The sequence below is a fragment of the Taeniopygia guttata genome, chromosome 26 (assembly GCF_048771995.1).
Source record: "Taeniopygia guttata chromosome 26, bTaeGut7.mat, whole genome shotgun sequence".
In the NCBI taxonomy this organism is placed as follows: domain Eukaryota; kingdom Metazoa; phylum Chordata; class Aves; order Passeriformes; family Estrildidae; genus Taeniopygia; species Taeniopygia guttata.
The window spans coordinates 5,738,139-5,764,121 of NC_133051.1; the positions used below are offsets into that span (position 1 = coordinate 5,738,139).

General features: G+C 55.5%; 2 protein-coding genes and 1 long non-coding RNA gene across 4 annotated transcripts; 2 read left to right on the forward strand and 1 right to left on the reverse strand.

Annotated features, from left to right (window-relative positions):
* The first annotated feature begins 63 nt into the window (after window positions 1–63).
* On the forward strand, window positions 64–4,644 carry LOC115490603 (uncharacterized). Its single transcript, XR_003956682.4, has 2 exons — window positions 64–603; window positions 2,836–4,644. It is a non-coding gene; the product is annotated as an uncharacterized lncRNA (long non-coding RNA).
* MTCH1 (mitochondrial carrier 1) lies at window positions 4,595–16,773 on the reverse strand. Of its 2 annotated transcripts, XM_072918908.1 has the most exons (12): window positions 16,569–16,771; window positions 15,177–15,261; window positions 13,740–13,846; window positions 13,274–13,351; window positions 12,911–12,968; window positions 12,116–12,167; window positions 11,303–11,362; window positions 8,109–8,202; window positions 7,709–7,756; window positions 7,448–7,515; window positions 6,685–6,760; window positions 4,595–6,255 (listed from the first exon to the last, which is right to left on the reverse strand). In XM_072918908.1, exons 1-12 carry the CDS (start codon window positions 16,728–16,730, stop codon window positions 6,181–6,183), a joined length of 963 nt encoding a protein of 320 aa, XP_072775009.1. In that variant the 5' UTR covers window positions 16,731–16,771; the 3' UTR covers window positions 4,595–6,180. The 2 variants fall into 2 exon arrangements, with proteins under 2 accessions (XP_072775009.1, XP_072775008.1); XM_072918907.1 differs by lacking the exon at window positions 6,685–6,760 and having other exon boundaries at window positions 16,569–16,773.
* Window positions 16,774–17,440: 667 nt separating this feature from the next.
* Window positions 17,441–25,527, forward strand: FGD2 (FYVE, RhoGEF and PH domain containing 2). The gene is made up of 16 exons (XM_030292056.4): window positions 17,441–17,963; window positions 19,843–20,074; window positions 20,169–20,249; window positions 20,557–20,705; window positions 21,033–21,189; window positions 21,312–21,450; window positions 21,966–22,024; window positions 22,360–22,506; window positions 22,896–22,988; window positions 23,285–23,364; window positions 23,441–23,471; window positions 23,571–23,663; window positions 23,803–23,928; window positions 24,110–24,256; window positions 24,643–24,786; window positions 24,933–25,527. Exons 1-16 carry the CDS (start codon window positions 17,899–17,901, stop codon window positions 25,155–25,157), a joined length of 1,968 nt encoding a protein of 655 aa, XP_030147916.4. The 5' UTR covers window positions 17,441–17,898; the 3' UTR covers window positions 25,158–25,527.
* Window positions 25,528–25,983: the final 456 nt, after the last annotated feature.

Genomic DNA, 25,983 nt, shown 5'->3' on the forward strand with positions numbered 1-25,983 from the left:
GGAGAGAGGGAGGGAGAGGGAGGCGCACGCCAACAGAAAGCCGCCGTGCTCAGACGCGGGCCTGCGGCCACGTCCCTCCGCAGCCGCCCCAGCAGCCGTTCCCGCTCCCTCGTCCCCCTCTCCCTGCCCACCCGGCTTCGCCTGCCAAGTCCGAGTTGGCACGGCTCCCCCGGCTGCGCCGAACAAAGCCGTCACCCATCCCCGAGCCGGCGCTGACAGTAAGCAAAGTGACAGGCGCATCTTCCGCATGTTAATCCAAACGGCAAGAAGGCGAGCGAGCGGCAGAGGCCCCCCCGTGCCATGCACACACACCCCCCCTGCCACCGAGCCACCCACCCCACCCTTGGCACCCGACAGCCCCAGTGGCCTCGTGCAGGGATGGCGAGGCCCCCACCGGCGGGAGCACCGAAGGCTCCTCGTCGGCGAGGCTTAAATCGAGCCGAAGCCCCGCTCGGCGGGCAAACGAGGCCACTCGGCATCTGCTGTACCTGTTCCCGCTGCCTTCATCTCGCCTTGGAACCGTGACAAGAGCGCACTCGCCTCTGGTGGGCTCTCAAAGCCGCGGGTCTGTAACCCTTTGCAGGAAGTTGGCACCGATCCCAGGTAGGACTTTACTCCCCGGCTCTCGCTCTCTCCCCCCACCTCCGCCTCCTGCTCCCTCCCCTCCGCTCCCCCACCCATCCTGTCCCTTGGGCCCCTCTTGCGTCCCCCAAAACACCACCCGGCCCCCGTTCCCCCTGCGCTGCTCACCCGCCTCGTTGGCCGGGGGTAGCACAGGGGGCAGCCGACGGCTGCTGGGTGCCCACCGAGCCCTCGTGCCCACCGCCCTTGCACACATACCCTGGAAGGATGACCTGGGCAAGACAGAGAACAACAACTTCCTGCTCCGGCTCCCTAAAACGCCTGTTTCCACGCAGGGGTTAGGCAGCGCGGCGAGACGGGGGGAGCTGGGAGGAGGTTTGGGGGTTTGTCGTCATTGAACCAGGCTTTTTTTCTTTTCCTCTTTTTTTTTTTTTTTTGGCTTTTTTCTTCTTTTTTTCCCTTTTTTTTAAGCCTTTTTTTCTATTTTTTCCTGCCTTTTTCCCTTTTTTTTAATGCCTTTTTTTTTTTGAAACATATATTTTTGCCCTGCAGTCCAAACCCAACGCGAAGGGAAAGGAGGGGAAGAGAAATCAAATGGGAAAAGAATAGCTCCAAGTCGGCAGGACAATGCACGGGAAACGGGGAGATTAGCGTAGCTCTCGAAATCCATCACGCCCGCCCCGTTTCTGAACCGTTCGCCCCCGCGCCTCGTCTTTTTTAATTCTCCCAGCTCCTGAATTATTCCAGTCCACGAGCGGGAGGAGAGCGCACAGTCCGGAGTCCCTCAGAGCTGCCAAGAGCATTGCAACAGGAAAGAAAGGAAGCAGGAGAGGGAGAGCCAGGCAGAGCCCTCACAATCGAGCAGCGAGAAGAGCAAGGAAAAATTAACATCCAATTAGTGCCGTGTTTAACGAGGGAGACAGAGGCGGCTGTTGTTTTATTGCCCTGTTCTTTTCAGGCGCATCTGACAGGCAGCAGGGAAGGCACCCCTGCTCCGAGTGACGTCATCATATTTTATTTTTTAATTATTTCCCCCCCCTCCCCCGTCTTTCCTCCCCTAAGTTTCGCACAGACTATCTCGGCAACTCGGCCAGGGAAATTTGGGACTTTCTTGCATTCAAGCCACCGGTTCCCCCCTCCACCTCCAACCTCCCCCCGTCCACCGACAGCAACCCCGGAAAAACAACAGCGCCAACCCACCCCAAAGTCTTTGTTCTTCCAAAAACAAAAGAAAAAAAAGGAGGAAAGAAAAAAAAAATCAGCGTTGGGATGAGAGCTGGAGGGAGCCTGGAGGTTTCTCCGCGTGTGCGTCCCAGTGTGTGCGTGCGGCGTCGGTCCCTCTCCCGTCCCTCTCCCCAGACGCTCGCTCGCCTTGTAAAACTTTGCTGCAAGTGACGCTGCTCCGGCCTCCTCTGGCAGCCTGACAAGAGCCGCCCGGCCGCAGAGCGCAGGCGGCGTTTCAGGGAGCAGCTCCGTTCCGAGGCATGGCAGCATTCACACGTCTGCAGCGAGGGTCAGCGCCCCGAGCAGGGCCGCGGCCGCAGCGATGCCGACCCTCGCCACGCCAGCCCGGCCTGGGGTCACAGCACGGGGAGAGGGGCTCAGTTTGAAGCTGGGGAGACTTTGCCTCTCCTGTTTCTGCCCTGGGATGGGGGGTCCAGCACGGTGCAAGTGCTGAGGCAGTTGTGCGGGGGTCACAGTGGCTGCAGGGAAAGGAGTCTGACCTTGTGCTGACCTTGTGCTGCCACCTCTTCCCCAAAAGACCCAGATCCCCTCAGGGTGGGATGAAATACCACCAGCGCTGCCCAGGAGGGAACACAGCATCTTAGATTAGGGGGATTTGAGGGAGTTTACCCAAAAAGGCCTACAGCAGGCAAGCGGGAGCATGGAAAGCAGCTTCCCCACATCCTTCCCATCCTCTTACCAGCCGTGTCACTGTCAGCGCGGCAGGTCAGGCCGCTGTGCCCAGCTTTGCTCCTGTGCTCTTTGTGGCCTCTTCTTGTTTCCAGATGGGATTTCCCTTATCCAGGTGGGAATCCATGAGGCTCTGGATCCTGCATTTCAAGTGGAGGTCATCCCAGGGGATGGGGCTGTGTGAAGACAGGGACAGATCCAGGGCCACCACACTGCTGCTGCCTGGGTCCAGTCCAAGTCCCCACCCTGAGCATTTCCTGGCACCAGCCAGCCCCACCACCCCGGCAGCAGAATCTCCTCTGTGAGGGTTATTATTTTTTTCTTTTTTTTTTTTTTAAGGAATTATTTGCCTACGTGGAGCTCAGCGCTGCAGGAGAACAGAGCAAACAGCCTTATCGAGGGCAGCTGTGCCACAGGGCACTTCCTCATGCGTGGCTGCAAGATGGGGCCCTCCATGGCTGCGGGGGAGGGCTGGCAGCCCCTGGCCTTCCCACTGACCAGACACCAGGGAGACGCCAGGCACCATCCAGGCATCGGGAGAGCTCTCTGGGATGCTTCCCTCCCAGCTCCATGGCAGGAGAGTGGCATGGCCAGGAGGGGCTTCAGCAGGATGGCTCTGCAGGGGAAAGGAGAGGATGGAGCATTGGCTCTGAGCTCAGCTGCACTTCCTTGGGCACAAAGGCTCATCTTGCTGCTTTCCAGCTCCTGCCAGACTCGAGCATCCATGCCCAGCGGAGACAGACCAGCCTTGACCTGAGATTCCCTCTCCTGGCTGCTGTCGCTGCCTCCTTTCTCCCCCGGGCAGCTGGGAGCAGATGAGGCCAAAGTCCCGGCAATCTCAGCTCTCCACTGGAGGCTGATAAACGGCACAGGCACAGAACAGCAGCGATCCCCACCCAGCCTGCCTTTGTGCAGGAGAGTCAATATTTAAACCAGAGTTTGTTTCCTGGGCAGCCAGGGGAGTGCCAGAGGGAGAAACCCCTGACTCCATCCCGGGCGCCGGACCCAAACCTCCTCCTCCACCCCTTCATTTATTCTCCCAACCACATGTTCCACCCTGGATCCCCTCTCCCGTGGGAATGGGGCCCCATCTCTTTCAGCTGGGATACCTGAGCACCAGCTGCAGGGTCAGGCACAGACTAATGGGTAGCAATTTAAGGCAGAGGGATGCCCAAGCAGGGTTTGGGTTGTCTCCTTGCCTGCTCCTGGTGCAGAGATTTGTCCTTGTGGTGGGGCCCCTCAAATGAAGAATGGGACAAGAAGAATCAGGAGGTGAGAAAATATTCAATCATCCTAAGAATGGCAGCCCCTTGCTTCAAAGTAAGGCAGTACACTGAAAGCTTTGAAACCTGGTTTTCATTTAAATTGAACAAAAATTACAGTCAACTGTTGGGTTTTCAGCCAAGTTTGTGGGCCCTGATGAACTGGGCAGAAATTACTGGCAGGATGCATACACTGGTGCAGCTTTAGGTAAATCCCTTAGGTAAATTCCTTAGGTAAATTCCTGAAAGGACAGGAAATAGCTCTTTTCCCTGCAGGTTGTGCAGAGGCTGCAGGAAGTTTGACAGGCAATGGAGCAGCAGAAGATGGCTTTAATTTGGAGGGCAAAGGTACTTGTTCCTGAGCAGGTGCTGTGTGACCTGGCAGGTGCAATGCCCTGTGTTGGAGCAGGTCATAAAACAAGTTGATTAAAGGCCAGTGGGGAAGGATGGAGCTGTAAGGGGGAAGATGGAATGGCTGAGCCCACCTTACCAGTCTGAGTGCAGCAAAGGGTCTCCATCACCCCTTCCAGAAGATGTCAGGGTCAATTTTAACTCCAAAAACCTAATTCCACATATATTATTTCAAGCACCCAATCCCTCTGCTGCCTCACTCCAGGTGCACCCACTGCAGTTTGCTCAGCCTAAATATGCCCACCTTCCATGGAGGTTAGGAAAATCAGAGGGAATCTGAGTTTTAAACAGCTGGTTTAGCCCCTGATTTGGAGAAAAGACCAAAGGAAGTGCCTGTCTTAAACTGAAACCTTCCCTGAGGGAGCACATTATGCAGGAGAAAAAAATAATCACAAAAAACTCCCAAAAAACCAAACCACCCAATAGTTGTTTTATAACTGTATTTTGGAGCATAATTAAATCCTCTTTGAAATAATCTCTGGTGTTAGGGAACAGGTCCATGCATTATTTAACTGTAACACAAACTGGGATTGAGGGAGGACAGACAGGACCAACTCCACGACACTGAAGGGAGCTGGGTGGGGGCTGCCAGTCCCAGCACGCACCACCACTGCCCTGCAAGCCCTGCCTGGGGGTGTGCATCGACCCTTCCTGCTGGAGAAAAAACCCCCTGTGATGGCAGGTCCCCAGGGACCAGGATGAGATGTAACCCCAGCTGCTGCTGCTGCTGCAGCACATGGGAACCTGCTCAAGAAATGCTAAACCTCTTCCCAGGGAGTGCAGCATCACCTCTGTGCAAAAGACTGCTTTGTGGGGAACTGAAACAGGGGGAATCTGCCTGGCTGCCATCACAGCACAGACTGGTGCAAAGAAATTCTTATTTGGGGAGCTGAGCATCAGTCCTGCCCTGGTGCCACTGGTGAGCTCTGCTACACATAGAACCAGCCATGCTCCACTGAGCACCAGAACCCTTCAACCCTGATGCCTCACCAGCCTTTGGTCAGCTCAAGGTGGATCCCTTCAGTGCAGACAGCCCTGGAGAGGCTGCAGGCTGCTCCAGATGCAGGAGAGGCCTTTGTGTGCAGCTCTCAGATCCCAGCAGCTCCGTTTCCATCAGTGACAGGAGCAGGAGCCCAGCAGGGCTCGTGGTGCTGCTGGCTGGGAGATGCCCCTTGGTGCAGCCAGGCCAGTCCAACCCAGCACCTGCCTCTCCCAGAGTGTGCAGGCTGCCTGCCCAGCCCACAGCTCTGCTGGGTGTATCCTAAACACAGCCCATTCCATGACTGAAATCCTGCCCAAAGCAGCACCACTGGCAGCACATGTCCCTTCCCAAGGGCTCTCTCCATGTCCACATCCCATTGCTGCCCTGAGCTGGGCTGGACCCGTCTCTTTGGGACTCTTCTGTTCTTTGCAGTAGGACTCAGTTTCCCTTCCCTGTTTTGATCCTATAATTTCCTTTTCCTGCCCATGGGAGGTGGGAGGCTCCTGGGTGTTCAGGTACCCTCAAACCTTAAACATGGATGCCAGGTTGACCTTGCCCAGGATGAGCTACCTGCCAGGCAAAGGAGCTCTCTCCAGAAAGGCTGAGGCAGGAGGCTGTCACCTGGCATAACCTTCCCAGGGAGGTGACCTTGGATCTCCTGCTGCTTTTCAGCTCAGGCAGAACAAAGCAGTCTTTTGTCCCTGCAGCTCATGGCTGGCTCCTTTAGTACCTGGGCATTTTCTGGATTCCTGGACTTCCCCAGCAACTCCAGAGCTACAGCCTGGACCAAAGAGACAACGGCTTTCTGCTCTCTCTGCTATACATCCAGTCGAGACAGCCATGAGGATGGAGCTTTGGTCTAGCTGGAGCATGAGCCAGATGTCCAGAAGTCTGTTCCTGGCCTTGCTGGAGAGGAGGTGTCAGTTGTGGCACCATGGACTTTGGATCAGAAAAGAGAAATATACAGATATCGAAACAAGCTTGGGGTTTCTTGAGGAGTCCATGCTGATGAGCTGTCCCTGCCGAGGCTCAGTCGATGGGGAAGGAGGCGGCTGGGATGGGCGCCCTGCGGAACAGCAGGCTGGAGCCACGGAACAGCTGCCCCTGAGGAGGAGAGCCCGGGGTCAGGACAGCCTGAGACCTGCCCAGGGAGCTGCAGCTGTCTGAGCAGGGCCCGACTCCATGGCCAAGGCAGGGCTGCGAGGCCTGGGCACCCTGGGCTGCTCTGCAGGACAAGGTGAGGTTCCAGCCCCGTGGGTGCTGGAGCTGAGCAGTTCCCCCCGGGGTGACAGATGCAGAGGGGAACAGACTCTGCTGTGTGCAGTGCACGGGATAAAAGCTCACAGGCTGCCAGCTCAGGGTGTGCAATGGGCAGAGCAGCACTGCCACGCTGGTGCCAGTGCCAGGACTGGAGGGATAGGATCAGGCTACAGAGCAAGGCAAGGATGCAGCACAGGCACTTTTGGGGAATGCTGGAGATTTGGGAAAGGAGCAGAGGGAGCCCAAAGCCCCGTGTGTGCCCTGCTCCCTCACCTGAGCACTGAGGTACCTCCAGCAGTGGATCCAGGATGCAAAGGCGGGAGCGTAGGGAGGGAGGCCTGCACGCAACCTGCACGGCAACAGGGAACAGCTGAGGTGGATGTGTCACCTCAGCCACACAGGTAACAAAAGAGCTGCAGGAAGTGTGAATGAGGACACGGGGACAGTGTCTGCACCGGGCTGGCGGCCAAGTGACAGCTCGTTATTTACAATGCAGCAGATCTGTAATTTAATTACCCCTGGAGTGCACAAACAAGGAGCATTACCTGGAGACTTTGAGAGTCCAGGACCGTATCTACACCTTCAAAAGCAGCAGATACTGAGAAAGAACGCCACCAAACTTGGATCCCGTTCTCATGAGCAAAAATGCAGAAGATTTGCAGCAGTGCAATTGGGAAGGCAAGCTTGGTCCTGCTGCTGTCTGCTCCCATCGCTGCAGTAAGAGCTCTGCTTCCCTCGTGCTGCTCCCTGGAGCCAGCACTGTCCCTTTGATCCCTGTGCCTCCAGCTCAGCTCAGATCGGACCACACTACCACAACTCTCCCGATTTCTCACCACCTGAGCTTTTCTGCTGCTCGTGTCTGTGCCCTCTGATCTAAAATTATAAGCAACCTGGGACAGGAAACGAGCCAGCTCTTCGAGGTGCCACAGAGTTTACGGGCTGTAGGAAAGCTTTACGGTCGTTAGCAGCCCATTCAGACAACAAGGGGCTGCAAGAAAGGAAGGGAAAGCTTTAGATGTCAGTGTGAAGGACATACCCACAGTTGTTCACTGCCATGAGATCTCCCACGAGAAGAAACGGGTAGGTCAGCATGCTCACAGCGATCTGAAAGCACAGAAAACCAGCAGCCTCTCTAACGCTCCCAATGTCAAAAACGCTATTTCCAGCTTTTGCATGTTAGGGGAGTTATCCTTGGATAAGGGATGTCGAATACAGACCAGCCTTAGTCCCCAGAGCATGAGCTCTCAGCCCAGAGGTGGCAGGAGGAGGGGGAAGGACAGGGCAGCTGCCTACATACCCCCATCACGAACTTGGTGTAGCTCCGGATCACCGATGCCTGGCTGAACTGCAGAGAGAAACCAAAGGCGCTGTGGAGCAAGGGGATGACACCAGGCTGGCACTGTCATTACGTGACACTCCTGGAGCCTGAGGCGAAGGGCAAGGGGCAGGGGAGAATGCAGAAAGCAAGGGAGAGCAGCTGCATTCCAGCTGAGAGTCTGGGAAGGCATTTGGGGAACTGTGATCCCCCAAGGTGCAGGTGAAGCACAGCCCTGAGCAGACACAGCCTCTCCAGCACTCTCACAGGGACGCCCCAAAGCCCAGGGTCTGTATTAAATCAGCCCCTGCTCCCCAGTTACTCCTTCCCACTGCAGGTGCTTCGTCCAGACCCCAAGCCCTCCCTCAGGCATCCCACTCACGTTGTCATCCACAGCGTAGGTGTTGATGAAGTGAGCCAGGAGGTTGCAGCACCAGAGGAAGATGACATCCCCCAGGATGTGAGGGACTAACCCACTGCAAGGGCAAAACAGGGGTGTGAGGTGCAGGAGGGTCCCAGTGCCACCTCCTGAGATGCCCAGCCCTTCTTCCCTCTACCAGCTCAGAGGAACTCCACTCCCCCAAAATGAAATTTTTACTTTGGGAGGAACTGAAAAGGGAGATTCCAGGGAAGAGCTCTCTCAGCCTTCAAACTTGGTACTACATGTGCTGCTCTGGCTGAATTTTTTTGGGATCTGTTTTTTTGGGCATGACTCAATTCCCCTTGTTCTATCCCAAATATCTTCTTGGCCCAACTCTTGCTGAGAAACCCAAGTGAGACACAGATTAAGTGGTTTCCATTTCTGAAGATGCTCTTTTGGATGCAGAATGAGAAGTTCATCTCTTTGTGGAATCTCCCTTCTTTTAGAAATCAAAATGAGAGGGGTTGTTCCTGCACAACCTGCTCCACTGAGAAGTGGGAGTAACTGAGGGAACACTGATTTTTCCCAGTCCCTGCTGCCCCCAGGAGCACAGTTCTTTGGTTAATGCCTCCCACTGACACACTAGAGCTCTCAGCAGCACCAGCACTGCCAGCTTGTGCAGATAATAGCACTAAAACTTTAACAAAACATTCCAGAGGGTTTCTCCAGTTTGTTGGTGCTTCTGCAGCATCTGCTGCAGCAGTGCAGGGTTTCCTGCTTTTGCAGGGGTTGTTCCACTGCAAAAGGATCCAGGTGTGTGTCAAACCTGTGTTTCACCAGCAGATGTGGTCAGTTCTGAAAAGGAGCCTGTCAAGTGTTTGCTGAGCTGGAAAGAGCCACCTCCAGGCACATTAATCAGAGTTTTTTGTTTCTTCCCAAACACAACGCTGCCTCCTCAGACCAAGGGACCAGTTTGTTTCCTGCTGTGGTTGCTGCAGCAGCAGAGCAGCAACTGGGACTGGTTTTGGAAACAAGCTGTGCATTGTTAAGGCCCCAGCAGCCCTGGGGATGCAGTTGAGGTCTCAGGGGCCAGGCACAGCAGAAACCTTCAACTGAAGATTCACTGGCTTCAAAGATGTGATACATGAGAGCAGCAGACAGGACAAAGAAATCAAAGCTCTCTGGCCCCAAAGAGATGTTCTGCTTTGTGTTTGGCTTTCAGCCTTTGTAAAAAACATCATTTTTCTAACTCAAAGTTAACTCTGAAGCTCCTGAACTGCTACAGATACAACAGAACCTAATAAAGTCCAGAAGCAAAGGGCTGGGCCAGGGCAGCCCCATAAGGAAAACCTCACCCAGCTGTTGATAGGGAATCAGACTGTTTATTCCACTTCCAATAAGGATCCCATCCCTTCCTCCCCTCCAAAGCAATAACAGCTGCTGGCCCTGAGCTGGATGACTGGAAACCAGGAGTCTGAGAGCTGCAGAAAGGACCTAAAAAAAGCCAACAAGCCAAAGACATCAGGCCTGAAAACCCCTCCTGAAATTCCAGTGCTGCTTTTACACAGCTTTACTACTATTGACATAAAAAAGTGAGTGCTGCAATTCTCACACCTGAGATGTCCAAGATCTGAACTGGGAATATTTTTGGAAGATGAGGAAAAGCTGGAATAGCAGCAGGCAGAGGAGGAAGCCTCAATGATTTACAGTAATGTGACCCAACAGCAGAAACCCCAGTGCAAGGGACCTGGGACGAGCCATCCCTGAGCTGACCACACCCAGCAGCTTTGGAGCTCAGGGAACACCTTCCTGGGCTGGCAGGAGCCTGCTGCAGATGTGAGGGGAAGGGAGATAAATGCATCCTTGAAAAGTCTTTATCTCTAGATAGGCACACACCCAGAGACTGTGTGCCACTGTTATTGCTGGGGATGGTTATAAGGCCATGAGAAACAAGTGCACTGCCATGATTTTAGGCAGTGGATGTGCTGGGATTGCACCAGGGCTGAGAGGAAAAACCAGCAGTCTGATCCTTCAGATGCAGTTTGGGCTCCCCTCACAGCAGTGGGATTTCCTAACAGGGTTATAGAGCATGTAGAACTTCAGAACCCTCCTGAGACAATTTGGGTTGTGTTAAAGCCTTTCCCGAGAACCATTAAGTTTCATTAGGCTACCAGCAGTGTTTATTTTATGTGGATGGAAGGGAATGTGGTGGCTTCTTTCAGATCACTTCCCTGGGAGGTGGAGGGCTGTGAGCAGCCTGCTCCAGCCATGCCTCACTCACAGGGACCATCCCAGAGGATCCCATATTTAGTGGAGCAGATTTGGAGCTGCACAGCTCAGCTGAGAAGCTGTGGGCTGCCAAAGGAAGAAGCAGTGACACTCAAGGGATGGGATCCCTGCAGATCTCTGGCCATTTCCCCTTGGGGAAGGACAGGGTGAGACCCCCTGTGATTGCTTCCCTCTTCCTGATGCATTCAGGTTGCATCTAGAGGTCCATATTTTGTGACTGCAGAGCCAAAGCATCCTGAAAACCCCTACTGAAATTCCACTTTATTATTGACATAATAAAGTGAGTTATCTCCTCACCATGAGCAGAGACAGCAGGTGGTTCTGCTTGTATAAAGATGTGAAAAAGAAAGGCAGGAAGCATTAATTAAGGGTTCAAGCAAAAAGGTGTCCACTAAACTTCCATTTCAGTGATGCACCAATTTGCCATGCTCTGTAAGCAGCTGGAAACACCTTTCAGCTCCTCCTGGTCCAGGCACAACCACACTCCAAGCACACAGGTAAAGCTGCTCATTACAAGCACCCACGGTGCTCTGCAGAGGAATATGATGCTTATCCAGGCCCTGGCTTTCATTTCAACAAGGGAACTTATTGTTACACTTGATCTTGGTGCCTGTTGCACAAACAAATGCTTTAAATGGCCCTTCACTGAAACACAAAGAAGCACCTAGGGAAAAAGAAAGATAAGAAAAAATACAGCTTCCTCTGGGCTCTGAAGGTTTGATTGAAGATAAGATCTGGGACAAACTTAGTGGTCAAACTGGAGTGCTGTTAAAGGCACAGATTGAATCGTGGGAGTGATGTGGGATTCCCTTGGTCAGACAAGGTTTCAGCTCAGTGTGACTCCAGCTGGGGTTGGCAGAGCTGCCGAGAGAGCCATCAGTGCCTTCAGGCTATGAGAGAAAGTATTTAAACAGCAACTCACGTACACAAAGAATCCCAGGATCCCTTCTTCCTTAAATATCCTGCCAATGGCACTGAACACACCGCTGCCAAGAAAGGAAAAGAGCTGTGAGTGTGCAGAGTTGTTCCACCTTTGCCCTGTGCAGCTTCACACGTATCCTGCAGCCCCCAGCCAGGCAGTGCCTCCCCAGCCACCATTCCAGCAGAAGGCAGCCTTGTTCTGCTTATTCTCCTCAGACCAGGCAGGTTTGAGGGAAGGAAGGTCATGTCTGTACTCTGGAAACACCCAACCTGCACACAACTGCTCAATGCTGAAGGTACAAGAGCTCTGAGGCTTTGTGAGTGGCTACAGATGTTGTGTGATATGGTTTGATTTGGCTGATTCTAAGTCCAAGAATCCTGTCCTGCCTTTGGGAACTTGAGCTGGCTGTCATGGGCTGGCTGCAATCCTGTCTAGCATGCCTCCACACCACTCCAAAGGCACTTTTGCCCTGCAGAGAGGCAGCTGGTACTGCAAAAGGCTTGGAAAAATTTTACAGACTAAGCAGGGCTGCAGCAAAGCTTTGTGTTATCCCCGCTGCCTTCCCTTTCCATTAACAGCCAAAAGAAAAAGGGAGACTCACTGTGTGATCAGCAAGGGGTGATCCAGCCCCAAACCCCCACAGGTACAAGGTGGAACAGAGGCACATCAGGGACAGAGCCCAGTCTTCCCACATCCCTTCAAGCCCCACCCTCTAAGCACAGCTCAGATTCATTTTTCAGTCTCTCAAGCCTCCTGGATAACCTATTTCCCATGGCATGGGAGCACATGGGAGACCCCAGACCCTGCAGCCACTCACCTGTATTTGACTTCCCGGCCTACGAACTGGACCATGCAGCGCATGGAGATCACTGGGAGGAAAGAAACACAGGGCTGATAGACAAACAAATCCAGTTTGGGTTGTAATGGATGTGAATGAAAATGAAACATGACCCTTCTGCTCTCCCTCAACTCACAGCATCTCCAGCTCCTCTCAGTGGTCATCGGCACTGCAAGACTCATTAGAGACTGGGGCCTTTCCTGAGCCTGTAAGTGGTGGGAAGGATTTCAGAGGATCATAGAGAGGTTTGGGTTGGAAGGGACCTGCTAGATCATCTTTTTCCAAACCCCCTGGCATGGGCAGGAACACATTCCACTCTCCCAGGTTGTTCCAAGCCCTGTCCAGCCTGGCCTTGGACACTTCCAGAGATGGGGCAGCCACAGCTGCTCTGGGCACCCTGTGCCAGGGCCTCTCCACCCTCACAGAGAAGGATTTCTTCCCAATATCCTATCTAACCCAGCTCCCTGGCAGTTGGAAGCCATTCCCTGTGTCCTGTCTCTCCATAACCTGGTTCAAAGTCCCTCTCCAGCTCTCTTGGAGCCCCTTTAGGCTCTGGAAGGCTACTACTGGCCCTAACCCCAATGGAATCTCTAGGACAAGGTCCTGGATGAGTGGGAAGAGAGAAACTCGTTGCTCAGCAGTGTTAGTGGCTGAAGGCAAAGCCCAGCATCAGCCTCATATGACAGAGAAGTATCATAAGAACCATCCCCCTGAGTAAGCAGGGTTTGGTGATGCCCAGTCTGGAGGGGGCTGCAGCCAGGGGACAGGACTCACCGTGCAGCGGGTGTGAGACAAACCGGGACACACACTGCATCATCATCTCATGGGATGTCTGGGGAGGGAGGAGAAAACACCTGTGAGAAAAACTGTGCTGCTCCTCCTGCACAGCCCAGGCCCTTTCCCTCAGTGTGGGAAAACACATTTCAGGTCCCTCTTTAGAGATCTGTCCTTGTGGTAAATCTCTACTCCTGTGATTTAGTTCATGGATGGACACAGAACGGCCACTAAACTGACAGACAAACAAATCTACACACTTCTCACCACAAACTTCTCACCCCAGTTTCTCTCCAAGTAATTTCACCCAAGTCCCCAGGGATTTCCCCAGCCACTCATTAATGGACAATATCCACTTCTTACCTCTCTGACCACTTTCCTAAGTGAAGTTTTCACATCATCCTTGTTAGACACGTGCTCCATGTCTTCCAGTGGAAAAGCCTGAACGGAGAAGGAAGCAACACAGTCAGAACTGATGGAAATGCTGACCCACAGTGTCTGAGGACAGGGGGAAACCATGAAAAGCCATGCTCTAGATACAAGGACAAGACAAACAGGCAAGAAGGAACACAGGAGAAGAAAGTACAGAAAGTAAAATAGAGGAACAGAGGAGTCACAAAACTGCTGACACAGTATACAAGGCACAGGGATGCCAAATCAAATTAAGTAGGTTTATAAATCTATCAAAAAAATTGCTTTGAGGATAAGGGCACTGGAGGACTATTCCCTTAGGAGATGGAGAGGGATGGTGCATCCGTCCTCCTGTGCAGCCCTTGCTGCAGTAGCACTGACCCTGCAGGTGATTAATGAGAGAGAAGCTGACCTTTACCTTCTTCACACTCCCCCTGGTGATGGTTGATAAAGTGCTTGAGATGAGGCGAGGAGTCAGGCCACGGAAGAGGCCTCTTTTCCCATCCACCTCCACGATGTGCCTGGCTGGATGGGACAACACCAGGCTGCTGTCAGTGGGGAAGGGGACCATGCATGGAGAGCACCCCAAACAGCCCCAGGGTTCAGCTGAAACCACACCAGGCTCAGCTCGGCACGGCAGCCACTCCACAGCCCCACAGTAAGTGATTTATTATCACAGTCCTAAAGAAACTTCTTACTGGGGGACAAGAATTCTTACTGTCATCTGCCTAATCTGGAAGGACAGCTACAATATTTTGGGCTATTTTGTCTTTTGATGGTTTTGCTCACCTGAAAGGGCTCCAAGACAGTTTGGACTGAACCAGGCAGGGGGGATCACCCCATGTGCTCTGTGCTGTCACCTCCTCCCTCCACCCCAACAAGGTCTGACTCAGGGTTCATATGGATCTCACAAACCCATGTTCAGTTCCTGCCCCACCATCTTCTCCCAGGCAAACTTGCTCAGGTCTCCAGTTGCAAAAAAAGCCCAGAGATCCCATTTCTCCCACATATAATAAGGTGGGATAGAACCCACTATGTGCTGGTAGCTACTGACTGCTCCTGGCCCCTGTCCTGTGCTGTCCATGCAAAGCCAGGTGGGCTCTGCACCTCCCCATCACCCAACACTTCCCATCTCTTCGGAAATTGCATCTTCCAAAGGGCAGCACTGGAGCATTTCCAGCCCTGGGTGTCCCAGGATGGGCTTCCAGTGCTCTCATCCTGCTCCTGTGCTGGTTCCACCCCATGGATACCACTGGCTGATTTTGGGATTGGCCCAGGTCAGCTGTCAGGACAGTGCATTCCCCTTCCCCATGGGAAACCTGCTGTGACAGCAGGTCACAAAGTATTCACCCACCTCTCCTGCTGCTGCACCCACAAAAACAGGAAAACACTCTTTTTTTTTTATCCTTCTAAACATGTTAGCTGCCCTTTTCTTGGTATTTCTGTCCCTTTACAGCTCCATCTACAACACAAATAAGCAGGGCAGGGGGCAGGTTATTCCAAGACTTTTTGGAGCAGAAGGAAGGTATTTTGCAACCTCCAAAACACACAAAAACCTCCTGCAACAAGCCTACACCACCTAAAACCTCCCAAACCCCTCCACCACGGTGCAAACCCAGAGCAATGTGTCACAGGAACACGATGCAGCACCAACACCCCCCTGTCTCCAGCAACAGGTACATGAATCTGACAGCCTTACAAGGAGTTGTGGTGGTTTATGCCTCACTGCAGCCTCGGAATGATCCCAAGGGGACGTGGGAGTGCTGCTGGGGGTCAGCTCAGGCTGCCTGGCAGCTCCCAGCCCTGATTCCATGAGGGCAGGACCTCGTGCTGGCAGGGAGGGACAGTCACTCACCGTAGGTAAAGAAGCCAGGCAGGTACAGGACCTTCCTTCCCAATACATTTCTTCCAATGGTTGGAGGTAGTGGCTCATGCCCAACCTGAGAGAGAAACCTCATGAGCAGGTCTCTGTTCTGGTGTTCCCAAAGTCCCTGGGATTAACAGGATTGATCCCAGCATCCCCCTGTCACTCTCAGGCACTCATTTCCCCATTTTATGGGGTCCCTAGGTTACAGAGGGTCCTCCACTCTCCCATTTTAGGGGGTCCCTGTTACTGAGAGGGTCTTGGGGTTTCCTATCCCTTCTTATATGGAAGACTCCATGGTAGAGGATTAATTTTATAGGGGTTCCCTGGTTACTGGGTGTCCCCATTCCCTGTCACAGGAGGGGTCCCAACACCCCACTACAAAGGAGCCCCCACTGTATGGGGGGCATCACCCCTCCATTATATGGTGTCCCCTAGTCCCTATATAGGGTGCCCCTGTTGTAGAAGGCATCCTCACCCTCCTATTATATAGAACCTGATTTTTGTATAGGGTCCACCAGTGTATAGGGGATCCCATTCCTGTGGGGCACTCCATTACTCAGATGTCCCTCGTTCTGGACGTGCTGAGGGGGTCCCGTTCTAGTGGGGGGGCTGCATGTACAGGGACCCCCGGGGCACAGGGGCACGAACCAGGAATCCACCTGCACCCGCCCCACTGGGGTCCCGATCCCTCATCACACACAGGGACCCCACCCCATTACATATGGGGGTCCCCCATTCTATAGGTGTCCCCATTGCACAGGGGGTCCCACTGCAATGTGGGGGGCTGTCCATACTGTATATATAACCCTATAACATGGGGGTTTCCATAGGGACACCCTGTTACATATGGGGGTCCCCCATTCTATAGGTGCCCCCCATTCTATAGGTGCCCCCATAGCACAGGGGGTCCCACTGTAATGTGGGGGGCTGTCCATACTGTACATATAACCCCAGCACAGATATGGGGGTCCCCTATTCTACAGGTGTCCCCCATTCTATAGGTGCCCCCATTGCACAGGGCGTCCCACTGTAATGGGGGGGGTGGGGGGGGCTGTCCATATATAACATATAACATGTACATAACACATAACATGGGGGTTTCCACAGGGACACTGCAGGAATCCACCTCCTCCCGTTAACCGGGGTCCCGATCCCTCACTGGGCCCCCACCCCGTTACACACACACACACTGAGACCCCCCCATCGCACAGGGGGCCCCGTTACACGGGGAAGGGCTGTACACACAGCGACCCCCAGCGCACGGAGGCCTCCATGGGAGCATTAACGGGACGTCCTCCCGTTCTCCCGGAGCCGCCACCCCCGTCACACACGGGACTCCCACCCCACCGTCCGCCTCCCCGCTCGCACCCCCGAGCGGACCTGCACCAGCAGCTTGACGTAGAGCAGGGGGTGGCTGGCGGCGACCAGCCCCGCGCCCAGCAGCACGAACAGGCCCTCGGCGCCCTCAGGCCCCGCCGCGTCCGCCGCGCCCCCGCCAGGCGGCGACAGCGGCCCCGGGGGCAGCGCCGCCATGGCCGCCATGGTGACGTCACCGCGCCGCGCGCCGGCCGCCACCACCGCGCCGCGGGGCGGGGGGAACCGCGGCGGGAGGAACCATTGCGGGACGGGGAAGGGGGGGGAACCGCCTGAGGGGCGGTGATGGCGGGAGAGGGGCGGGAGAGGCGGAGCGGGCGCGGAAAGCGGAGAGGGATTTTAGGGATTTTAGGGATTTTAGGGATTTTAGGGGTTTGTGGAGTTGGGTGTTAGTGCCTGACCGGGTTTGTGGGCACACGGCAGAGGGGTTTGGGGAAAGGGGAGAGAGAAAAGGACACGAGTTAAAGAGAGGGGAGAGGAGAGAGGGGAGGAAATGGAAGGAAAGGGAAGGAGAGGGAGAGGGAGGAGAGAAAAACCCCAACAAATACAAGGAAATTAAAAGAGGAAAAAGCAAAGCAGATCTCCAGTGCTGCTTCCAGCATCGCTCTGGCTGATGGGGTGCCCAGGCTCCTGGGGCACAAGCTCTAGGATGGGTTTCTCACTTGCCATGCCAATTGGTTCTCATGCACAGCGCACTCCTACAGACCTTTCTGGAAAAGTCTTGCCCTGCCTCCACGTGGCCCCTTCTCCAGCCACCTCTTGTTCTCTCTGGTGGTTGTTACCGAAATCCTTGTCTGTTACCAGCAGTCCTTGGCTGTTGGTCCATGCAGCTGTTGGAGTTTGGGACAGACACATCAGCCCTAGCTGGGCACCAGGGTCCTGCCAGCCCACTCCTGGCCCCTCTGCCATCCAGGCTGTCCAGACTCCCACCCTGCAGCCCACCCTGGTGGGACACAGCCCACCCCACCGGGGCTGCACAGCGGGGAGGTGTCCCAGCTCACGCCTGCCCTGCACCATCCCTGCTGCTGCTCTGGCCTTGGCTGTGCCACCACTTGGATCCCCCCCAAACTGAAGTGATTCCCAGTGTTTTCTCAGTATTTCTCCTACCCACAAACTGCTGTGCTTCCTCTTTCCCTTCCCTTTTGAGGCCAACCCAGAGACAAGCTCTGCTACCACAGAGGGGGCAGCGGGTGGGCTTTGCCTCGTGCAAATCCTTGTTCCCAAACTGCAGCCAGAAACACTTCAGAGCAGAGAGGGGGACAGAAGAAGGAGCTGCAGCCCCCAGCACCTGCCCCTGCAGCTCCAGGACACCCAGGACCTGCTCCCAGCCTGTGCCATGGAGGGAAAGGCAGAAAATCAGCAGAGTGTGGTGAAGCTGGTGGCTGTGTTTGAAGAGCACTGGTAAGGCAGGAGGGCTCTGGGTGCTGAGGGTGTGTTAGGGCTCCATGTGGAGTGGGTTTGGGAAGGAAGAAACCCACTGTGGAGGTGGTTTGGAGCTTGTGGAGAAGCTGACAAGGTGATTTGCAATTCTTCACAACTCAGGTCTGCCTCAGTGTCTTCCTCCTGCTGTGGGTCATGAGCAGAATCTGAAAACCTCAGTGGGGTGTGAGTGATTCTGCCTGGCTCAGGGTTAGGCTGTGGCAGGCCATTCCCCCACACCCAGCATCTTCACACTCAGCCTGGCTGATGCATCCTGCTGCTGCTGCTGCTGGGGAAAGGAATTGTGGTTTGGAAATATGTAGGCAGAGGGGTGTCACTGGGAATTAACTGCCTGAGTGTCTGGGAGGGTCCAAGCCTCAGACTGTCCACCTGTTTGCAAAGATGAGGCTCCTAGGAAAGGAAACAGAAAGCATTATGTTAAAGGAGAGAAAGAATTCCTTTCATAAAACAGCTCCTCCCTTTGGAGTGTGAGCTGGGACCCTCAGACAGCATGTGCTGGGGTCTGAGCAAGGGGATCTGCCCTGGCTCAGGTGTAAAAGTAATTCTGAGGCTTCAGGTGAGTTGTCAGAGCTGTGCCTCAGTTTCTCCATCTGATGGATCAAGCTACAGAATCCTGCCATTCCTTGTACCCATGAGATGCTCTCAGTGAGCCTTGGAGGTGCTGGGTGGTTGGGCAGGTGAATTTTGCAGCAATTCCTGAAGATGCTGAGGCACGAGATTTCCTTTCATTCCAGGAACTCCTGCATCTCTGCTGTGTGCTTTTCCCCAGACTTTGTGCTTGTCCCCATCATCCCATAGGGATGTTGTGTTGGAACCACTGCAATATTTGGGTCTGCCCCCATGTCACTGCTGCAGTGTGTTTGTTGTTTGCTCTGGAGTGCGAGTTTGATTTAGAGGAAATAAAAGTAACTTGAGACTTTCAGAGGAAGCTGGGAACTTGGGAATGAGCAGAGTATTCTGGAGCAGACAATGGTTTGGCCTAAGTCAGCATAAGTAGAAAGAGAGAAGTTCCCTGTTGGGACTCAGCCGTGGCTTTAGGCTGATAGAGGTTTGGGAGGCACCAGAGGGATGGAAAAATCCTCTTTGTCTCTGAAGGGTTCTGCCAGCCCCCCTGGACAGGAGGGGTTTGTGCATGGCTGTGGATGCATTCCTGAGCTCACAGACATCCTGAGCACAGGATGGAGCTGACATCGTCTTCAGATGAGTGTCTGCCCCTCAAGTCACTTCCTACCCTCAACTTTGCAGTTTGGTGTCAAATTTCTTCATGTCTTTCCCATCCTATCCATCCCACTCCTGTCTGCAGGCCTACAGTGGATGTCTTTCCAGTTTCTGCCCAGAGCAGTTTCCTGCAGTGACCAGCTCTTGGATGACAGACAAGTCACTTGCTGTCACCTTCACAGCCTGGCTTCTCCCTCATGCCTGCTCTGGACCTGCTTTCTTTGTCCTTGCCAGAAAAGGGAAGAGAGAACACCACCAAAAACAACCTGTCTGTAAAACCACCCACACATGGCCTGCTCTTGGCTCAAAGCTCTTGGCTATTGGGCTTCTCCCTGCTTTTCTCTGTGGTGGCAGCAGGCAGAAATCCAGAGCTGTGGGTGGGACAAACAGCAGGATCCTGCTTTTCCAGAGCAGGAGAGGGACTGGGCACAGCAGCAGGGGGCTCTGGGGGAAGAGAGGCTGGATCCTGGCCCCGTGGAGGATACTGAGGATGTTTTACTGCAGGGCTGTAGTGGAGCAGAGCAGTGTCAGCGCTGGGCAGCTGCTGCTCTTGTCCCTTTTGGTGGCTTTAAGCTGGGGGCTGTGCTGAGGGAATGGCTGAGCTGATCACATTCCTTTGCAGCAGGGACAGCACATCTGCCCAGAGGGACAAGCAGGCAGGCAGGCAGCCCCAGCAGCTTCCAGCATTCCCTGCCAGCCAGAGGCACTCCCTGACCAGAGAAGAGAATGAGGAGGAGAAGGATCAGCAAGGTCAGCGTGGACTCAGCTTCAAATGCCTCCGTTCTCTGCGATGCAAAATCCGTGAGGACAACTGGAGGAGGCCACAGGGCCCAGGCCTGGAGCCTGGCAGCCAGGTGAGCTCCAGAGGCTGGTGGGTGCCCACGCTCAGGCAGGGCTGGCTCAGGGTCACATCTCTGCCCACGAGACTGAGCCCTGCTCCCCATGCAGGAGCCAGAGGAAAAGAAAATCGCACTGGAGCTGCTGGAGACAGAGCAGGCTTATGTCAACCGCCTCCACCTCCTTGACCAGGTGAACTGGGGAGTGGAGGGACCAGTGCAAGGGGATTTTGGAGGGATTGAAGCTGTAAAAATGAGAAACACGTGGGCTGCTGGTCTTTTCAGCCCAAGATTGGGTCTGGCCTTTGCCTTTTCTACATACCACACCTCTGGGAAGCACCCTTGTCCTAGCAAAGCCTTCCATCCCACTCTCCTCTTGGGGTCTGGGATTTTCCTAGTGCACAGTCAGGCCTTTCACTGGGTGATGCACCAGTCTCAGAGGGGGAATGGGATCCTCAAACATCTCCCTGGCCCTTTTTGTTCACCCTTCTTTCTTCCAGGTATTCTATACAGAGCTGATGAAAGAAGCCAAAACTGGGAAGACAGTCCCAGAGGAGGTGGTGAAAATGATCTTTTCCAACATCTCCTCCATCTACCAGTTCCACGCTGAGTTCTTCCTGCCAGAGCTGCAGAAGCGCATGGAGGATTGGTGAGCTGCAGGAGGGCCAGAATGGGGGAGCAGCACTGAGTCTGGGCTCTCACCAGGACCAGAGCTCAGCCTGTTTTGCTCCAAGTGTCTTTTGCTGGAAAACACTTCCTTAAAACACTCAGATCAGAGTATGGAAACCTGGGTGACATCTCAGGTGGTTTGAGGGTGTGCCTGGGTATGAGCAGCCCAGGCTGGCTGCAAGGTAGGGACAGGAAACACTGTGGGGATGTAGCAGCCTGCAGCAGGGAAAACCTCAGTCCTCCATCATGGTCCTTCAGTTCACTCCTCACCGTCTGTCTGTCCTGAGGAATCTGTTCCCTCCTGCAGGAACAGCAACCCCCGCATTGGGGATGTCATCCAGAAACTTGCACCCTTCCTCAAGATGTACGGGGAGTACGTGAAGAACTTCGACAAAGCCGTGGAGCTCATCACTGCCTGGTCAGAGAAATCACCCCCCTTCCAGGAGCTCATTGCTGACATCCAGGTAAGGGCAGGGTGGGGGAATCGCAGCAGAGCTCCCCAAATCTCCCGGGAGCGGGGAAACAACAGAGGGTGGGATCTGCCTCGGTCACTGTTCCTCTCTCCGTGCCTGCTGTCCCTGGCCAGAAGAGGAAGGTCTGTGCTAACCTGACGCTGCAGCACCACATGCTGGAACCTGTGCAGAGGATCCCGCGCTACGAGCTCCTCCTCAAGGATTACGTCCGGAAACTCCCGCCCCAGTCCCCCGACAGGGGCGACGCCGAGAGTAAGGGCTGTGTGTCTCCACGGTGGGGAGGGCAGGGTGGGTTTGTAGGGAAATAACAACCCCGTGTTGTACATGGGCACCAGAAAACCTGGATTCACTCACCAGCTGCCCTGTGCCCTTGGATAAACCTCTCAGTCTGATCCTTTTCTAGAAGGGAGAGGGATTAATCTTCCTTTTCAGGAGCTGGGGGAGGGAAAGGATGGTGTGTCAGGTGTCCACAGTATCCCCTAAAGAGACCTGTGGCAGGTGGGGGAGCTTTCAGACCCCTGTGGATAACACAGTTCCCAGTCCTGCTGGGATGGACGGATACACGAGTGGGCAGTCTGTCCCTCCAAATCCCCTCCATGTGCAGTCCAGCTGTACCCAGACTCCTGCACAGCATTTCAGGGCCACTTTGATTGTGTTCATGGAAGGGCAGCAGCTGCTACTCATGTGCATCCATGAGGGACAGAGCCAGAAGCTTCCTCCCACAGCTCCAGAGCAGGTGTTTCACCTCCTGTCTGTTCTCATTGCAGAGGCCCTGGAGATGATTTTTATGGTGGCCAAGCACTCCAATGCAGCTATTGCCGAGATGGTGAGGCTCTGTCCCAGCTGGAAATGCTTTGCAGCTCAGGGCACAGTCCCCTGAAGGGGAGTCCTGTGGGTTCGACTGTGGAGCTTAGACGCTGCTCTTAATGCCCAACCTCACCACCCCAAGCCTGGGGAAGTCACATCTGTAGCATCAGCTGGGGTGTGACCAGCTGGTGAAGGCTGGGAGCTGCTCCCAAAGATCAGTCTGGGCTGAGAGAGCTGTGCTACCCCTCCCAGTACACAGCAACAGGCTGGGAGGTGGGCATGGAGGGGACCCAGCAGTGACAGGGTCCTGGCTGCTCAGCACCCCACAAGAACGGGTCCCTCTGCCTCCCCCAGGAACGGCTGCAGAACCTCTGGGTGGTCTATCAGAGGCTGGGCCTCGAGGATGACATCGTGGATCCCTCCAATGAGCTGATCAAGGAGGGACCAATCCAAAAAATCTCCACCCGCAACAACAGCACATCGGAGAAGTACCTGTTCCTGGTGGGAGCCGGGATGCCTGGGGCAAGGGGAGGGAGCAGATGAGACAGGAGTGGGGAGAGGGGCAGCACAGCCTGGCCAGGGGTTGCTGGGTCACCTGAACACAGAGGAGCTGAATTCAGAGCTGGGGTGGGTGTTTGATCCTGCTCAGTGCAGGGCACCCTGTGCAGGACACAGTTGGGAATCTGCTGATCCCTGGGCATGGCAGCCCTGGGAGATGCTTCACCTTTGCAGGGTGGGAGGGGGCTGAGGCAGAAACAGATAGGTTTGAGGTGGGATTCTTCCCAAGGACCAGCTCAGCTGTGGGCAGTGAAGGACCCCTGACCCCAGGGAAGCCCACAGCTCAGAGCAGGCGGTGCTGGGCTCCAACCCACCCTCTTCTCCCCTCCCAGTTCAACAACATGCTGCTGTACTGCGTGCCCAAGGTCATCCAGGTGGGCGCCGAGTTCCAGGTCCACCTCCGCATGGATGTGGGGGGCATGAAGGTCAGACAGACACCTTGTCTTTGTGCTTCCCCCAGCTCCTGCCTGCTCCAAAAGCCCCTGCTCTGGGGTGTGGCTGCTGCCAGAACTTCCTCGGGAGGGAGGAGGAGCTGGAGGCAGGGGTGGCTTTGTGAGTGGGGTTGATACTCTGATCCTGCCAGTGAAATGTTGTGCCTGTGGGATCTGAGGGGCTGAAGGGCTTGTGCCAGAGGGACATCCCTGTGCTCCACATCATGGAGACAGGTCCAGGGCTGCTGGAAGTGAGTTCAGCTCCACATCTTCTCTCTGGTCTCCTGCAGGTGCGGGAGCTGAAGGATGCCGAGTTCCCTCACACCTTCCTGGTGTCGGGAAAGCAGCGGACGCTGGAGCTCCAAGCCAGGTAAGGGGAAGGGTGACATCATGCAGACCCTCAGGGAGGAGGGACAACAGCTCATCCAGGTCCTTTTTGTGCCCAGGTCCGGGGAGGAGATGAACGCCTGGATCAAGGTACCACCAAGTGCTGGGAGAGGAGGCACAGCCCCCCATCCCAGCTGGATGCCTGGGTCGGGGCACCCAGTGCCCCTCCAGCCCTGCCTTCCCCTCTAGGCCTTCCAAGATGCCATTGACAGGAAGGAGAAGAGGAGTGAGACCTTTAAGACAGCGGTCCATGGACTGGAGACAGACACCCCTGCACTGAAGGTACCCCTTCTGCTCTCCCTGTGCCCCACCTGGGAGAACACACCTTGCTGTTCCTCAGTTTCTCAAGCTAAACCGACCTGGGGGGAGGCTGAGGAGGGGAAGGGGTGAGGACACCCAGACTATGGTCTCCCACCCCCAGACAGAGGAGCTGGGCCGCCGAGCCCCACAGTGGGTGCGGGACAATCTGGTGACCATGTGCATGCGCTGCAAGGAGCCCTTCAATGCCATCACCCGCCGGAGGCACCACTGCCGAGCCTGTGGATATGTGAGTCCCCCCAGCCTCCCTCCTGGCCTGCTCAGGTGGCTGCTGGGCCAGGAGTGCACCTCTCCTACACCTTGTACGCCTTCCCCTAGGGCTGCTCCTGCCCCTCAGCTCCTTGTGGAGCTGTCGCTGGGTCTCCTAGCCCTGCCCCAGTGTCACCATTGTCGCTGTCTGGTGGCTGCAGGTGGTGTGTGCTCGCTGCTCTGACTACAAGGCTGAGCTGCAGTACGATGGGAACCGCCCAAACCGGGTCTGCCAGGAGTGTTTCATCTTCCTGACCGGCCACACGGTGCTGGAGGACCGCGAGGGGAAGCACAAAGGCATCCTGGAGGTGAGCTCCGCCCCAGTCTGCCCTCTGAGCACTGCCATCCACCCTCGCTGTCCCAGCCTGGCCCTGCGCCCGCAGCAGGAGGGGTGGGAGTCACTCCCCAGCAGTCAGAAGGTGCATGAGTTGATCTCCCTCCCTCGTGCTCCAAGCCTTGGGATCAAGCAGTCAGGGCTTCCTTCACCACAGAGTGTCAGCAGCATCCTCATAGCCAGGACAGCCCCTCACCTGGACCTGCTTTGGGAGTGAGACCTTTAAGACAGGAAAAACTTTAAACTCCCTTCAGGGGGTTTCCTGAAGTGGGCAGGGAATTCCCTAGGAAATTCTCTCAGCTCAGTGCCCTTTCTACCATCTGCACTGGGTATTGAGGGATTTGATGGTTCTTTTGACAGAAAGGAGCTGCAGAAGTATCAAGCAGGAGTTTGCTCTGCAGTTCCCTGCAGCTGCTGGACAAGAACGGCAAGGGGGGCACGCGGGGCTGGTTCGTGATCCCACAGGACGATCCCCTCGTGCTCTACATCTATGCAGCCCCGCAGGTGAGGCCTGCCTCGGATCCACCCCCAGGGGACATCCCGCTGTGCCCAGGGGACATCCCTGCTGTGCCCAGGGGACATCCCGCTGTGCCCAGGGGACATCCCGCTGTGCCCATCCCCTGCCTCCCACCGCTGTCTCTTCTCGGCAGGATGTCCGAGCCCACACCTCCATCCCCCTGCTGGGCTACCAGGTGCGGGACGTGCCCCGGAGCGAGTCCCGGCACCTCTTCCAGCTGGCGCAGTCCCGGCAGGTGTTCACCTTCGTGGCCGACACTGAGGAGCTGAAACAACGCTGGATGAAGGCCATGGCACGCTCTGCTGCGGGGATCACGCACCCGGAGGAGGAGGAGGAGGATGCAGATGAAGCAAAATGAGGCTTTTCCCACCCCTGTGCTGCCTGGGGGTCACAGCTCCCCTGCCTGCTCTCACTGCTGGCTTTGGGCAGACCCCCGACATCTCTGCATCCTGGTTTTCCATCGTGACAAGGGCAGGACGGGGACACGTTCGGCAACACGCGGACAAGCTGGATCCCCTGCCCCTCGCTGCTCACGCTCCAGGCTGGACAGAGCGGAGGATTTGGGGGATTTGGGGGATTTTGGGGACTGCGGGGCGCTGTGCAGTGCCGCCGGCGGCCACGCGGGGGCAGCACCGGCCCGTCCCTCCGGAGCCGGGCGGGGATGCCCCGAGCCGGGCGGGCCCGCGGGGTGGGACTGCTGATAAACCCACCCGCGACCCTCTCCGCAACCCTCTGGCCTTTGTTTGCACGTCTATTTTGCAGAGACACCCGTGGGATTGTCCCCGTGGCTCCACATTGTCACAAATATGTCAGGGACCCAGCTCGTAGCTCAGCCTCACAGCCCAGGGAGCCCCAGTGCTGGATTCAGGATGTCCCTTTTCCAGCTTTTCAGCACTCCTGGCCTCACACTGCAGTCCTGTGGTGTGGGGGTGCTCCTTAACCACAGTCAGCCCTCCCTTGCCTCACTGAGCCAGCCCACACTCCTGCCCATCCCAGACTTTCCCTGCACTCTCCTGCCCACAAGCACCTCCCAGCCTTGTACCTCCCTCAGTTACATGTTCAGGGGGAAAACACTCTGGGACAAGGTCATATCCACCCAGGTGCTGCTGAGATGCTGCGTAGACACGGGGGATCCCCCTTTCCACCATCAGCATAACGAGCACCCCTGCTCATTTCAGTCAGTG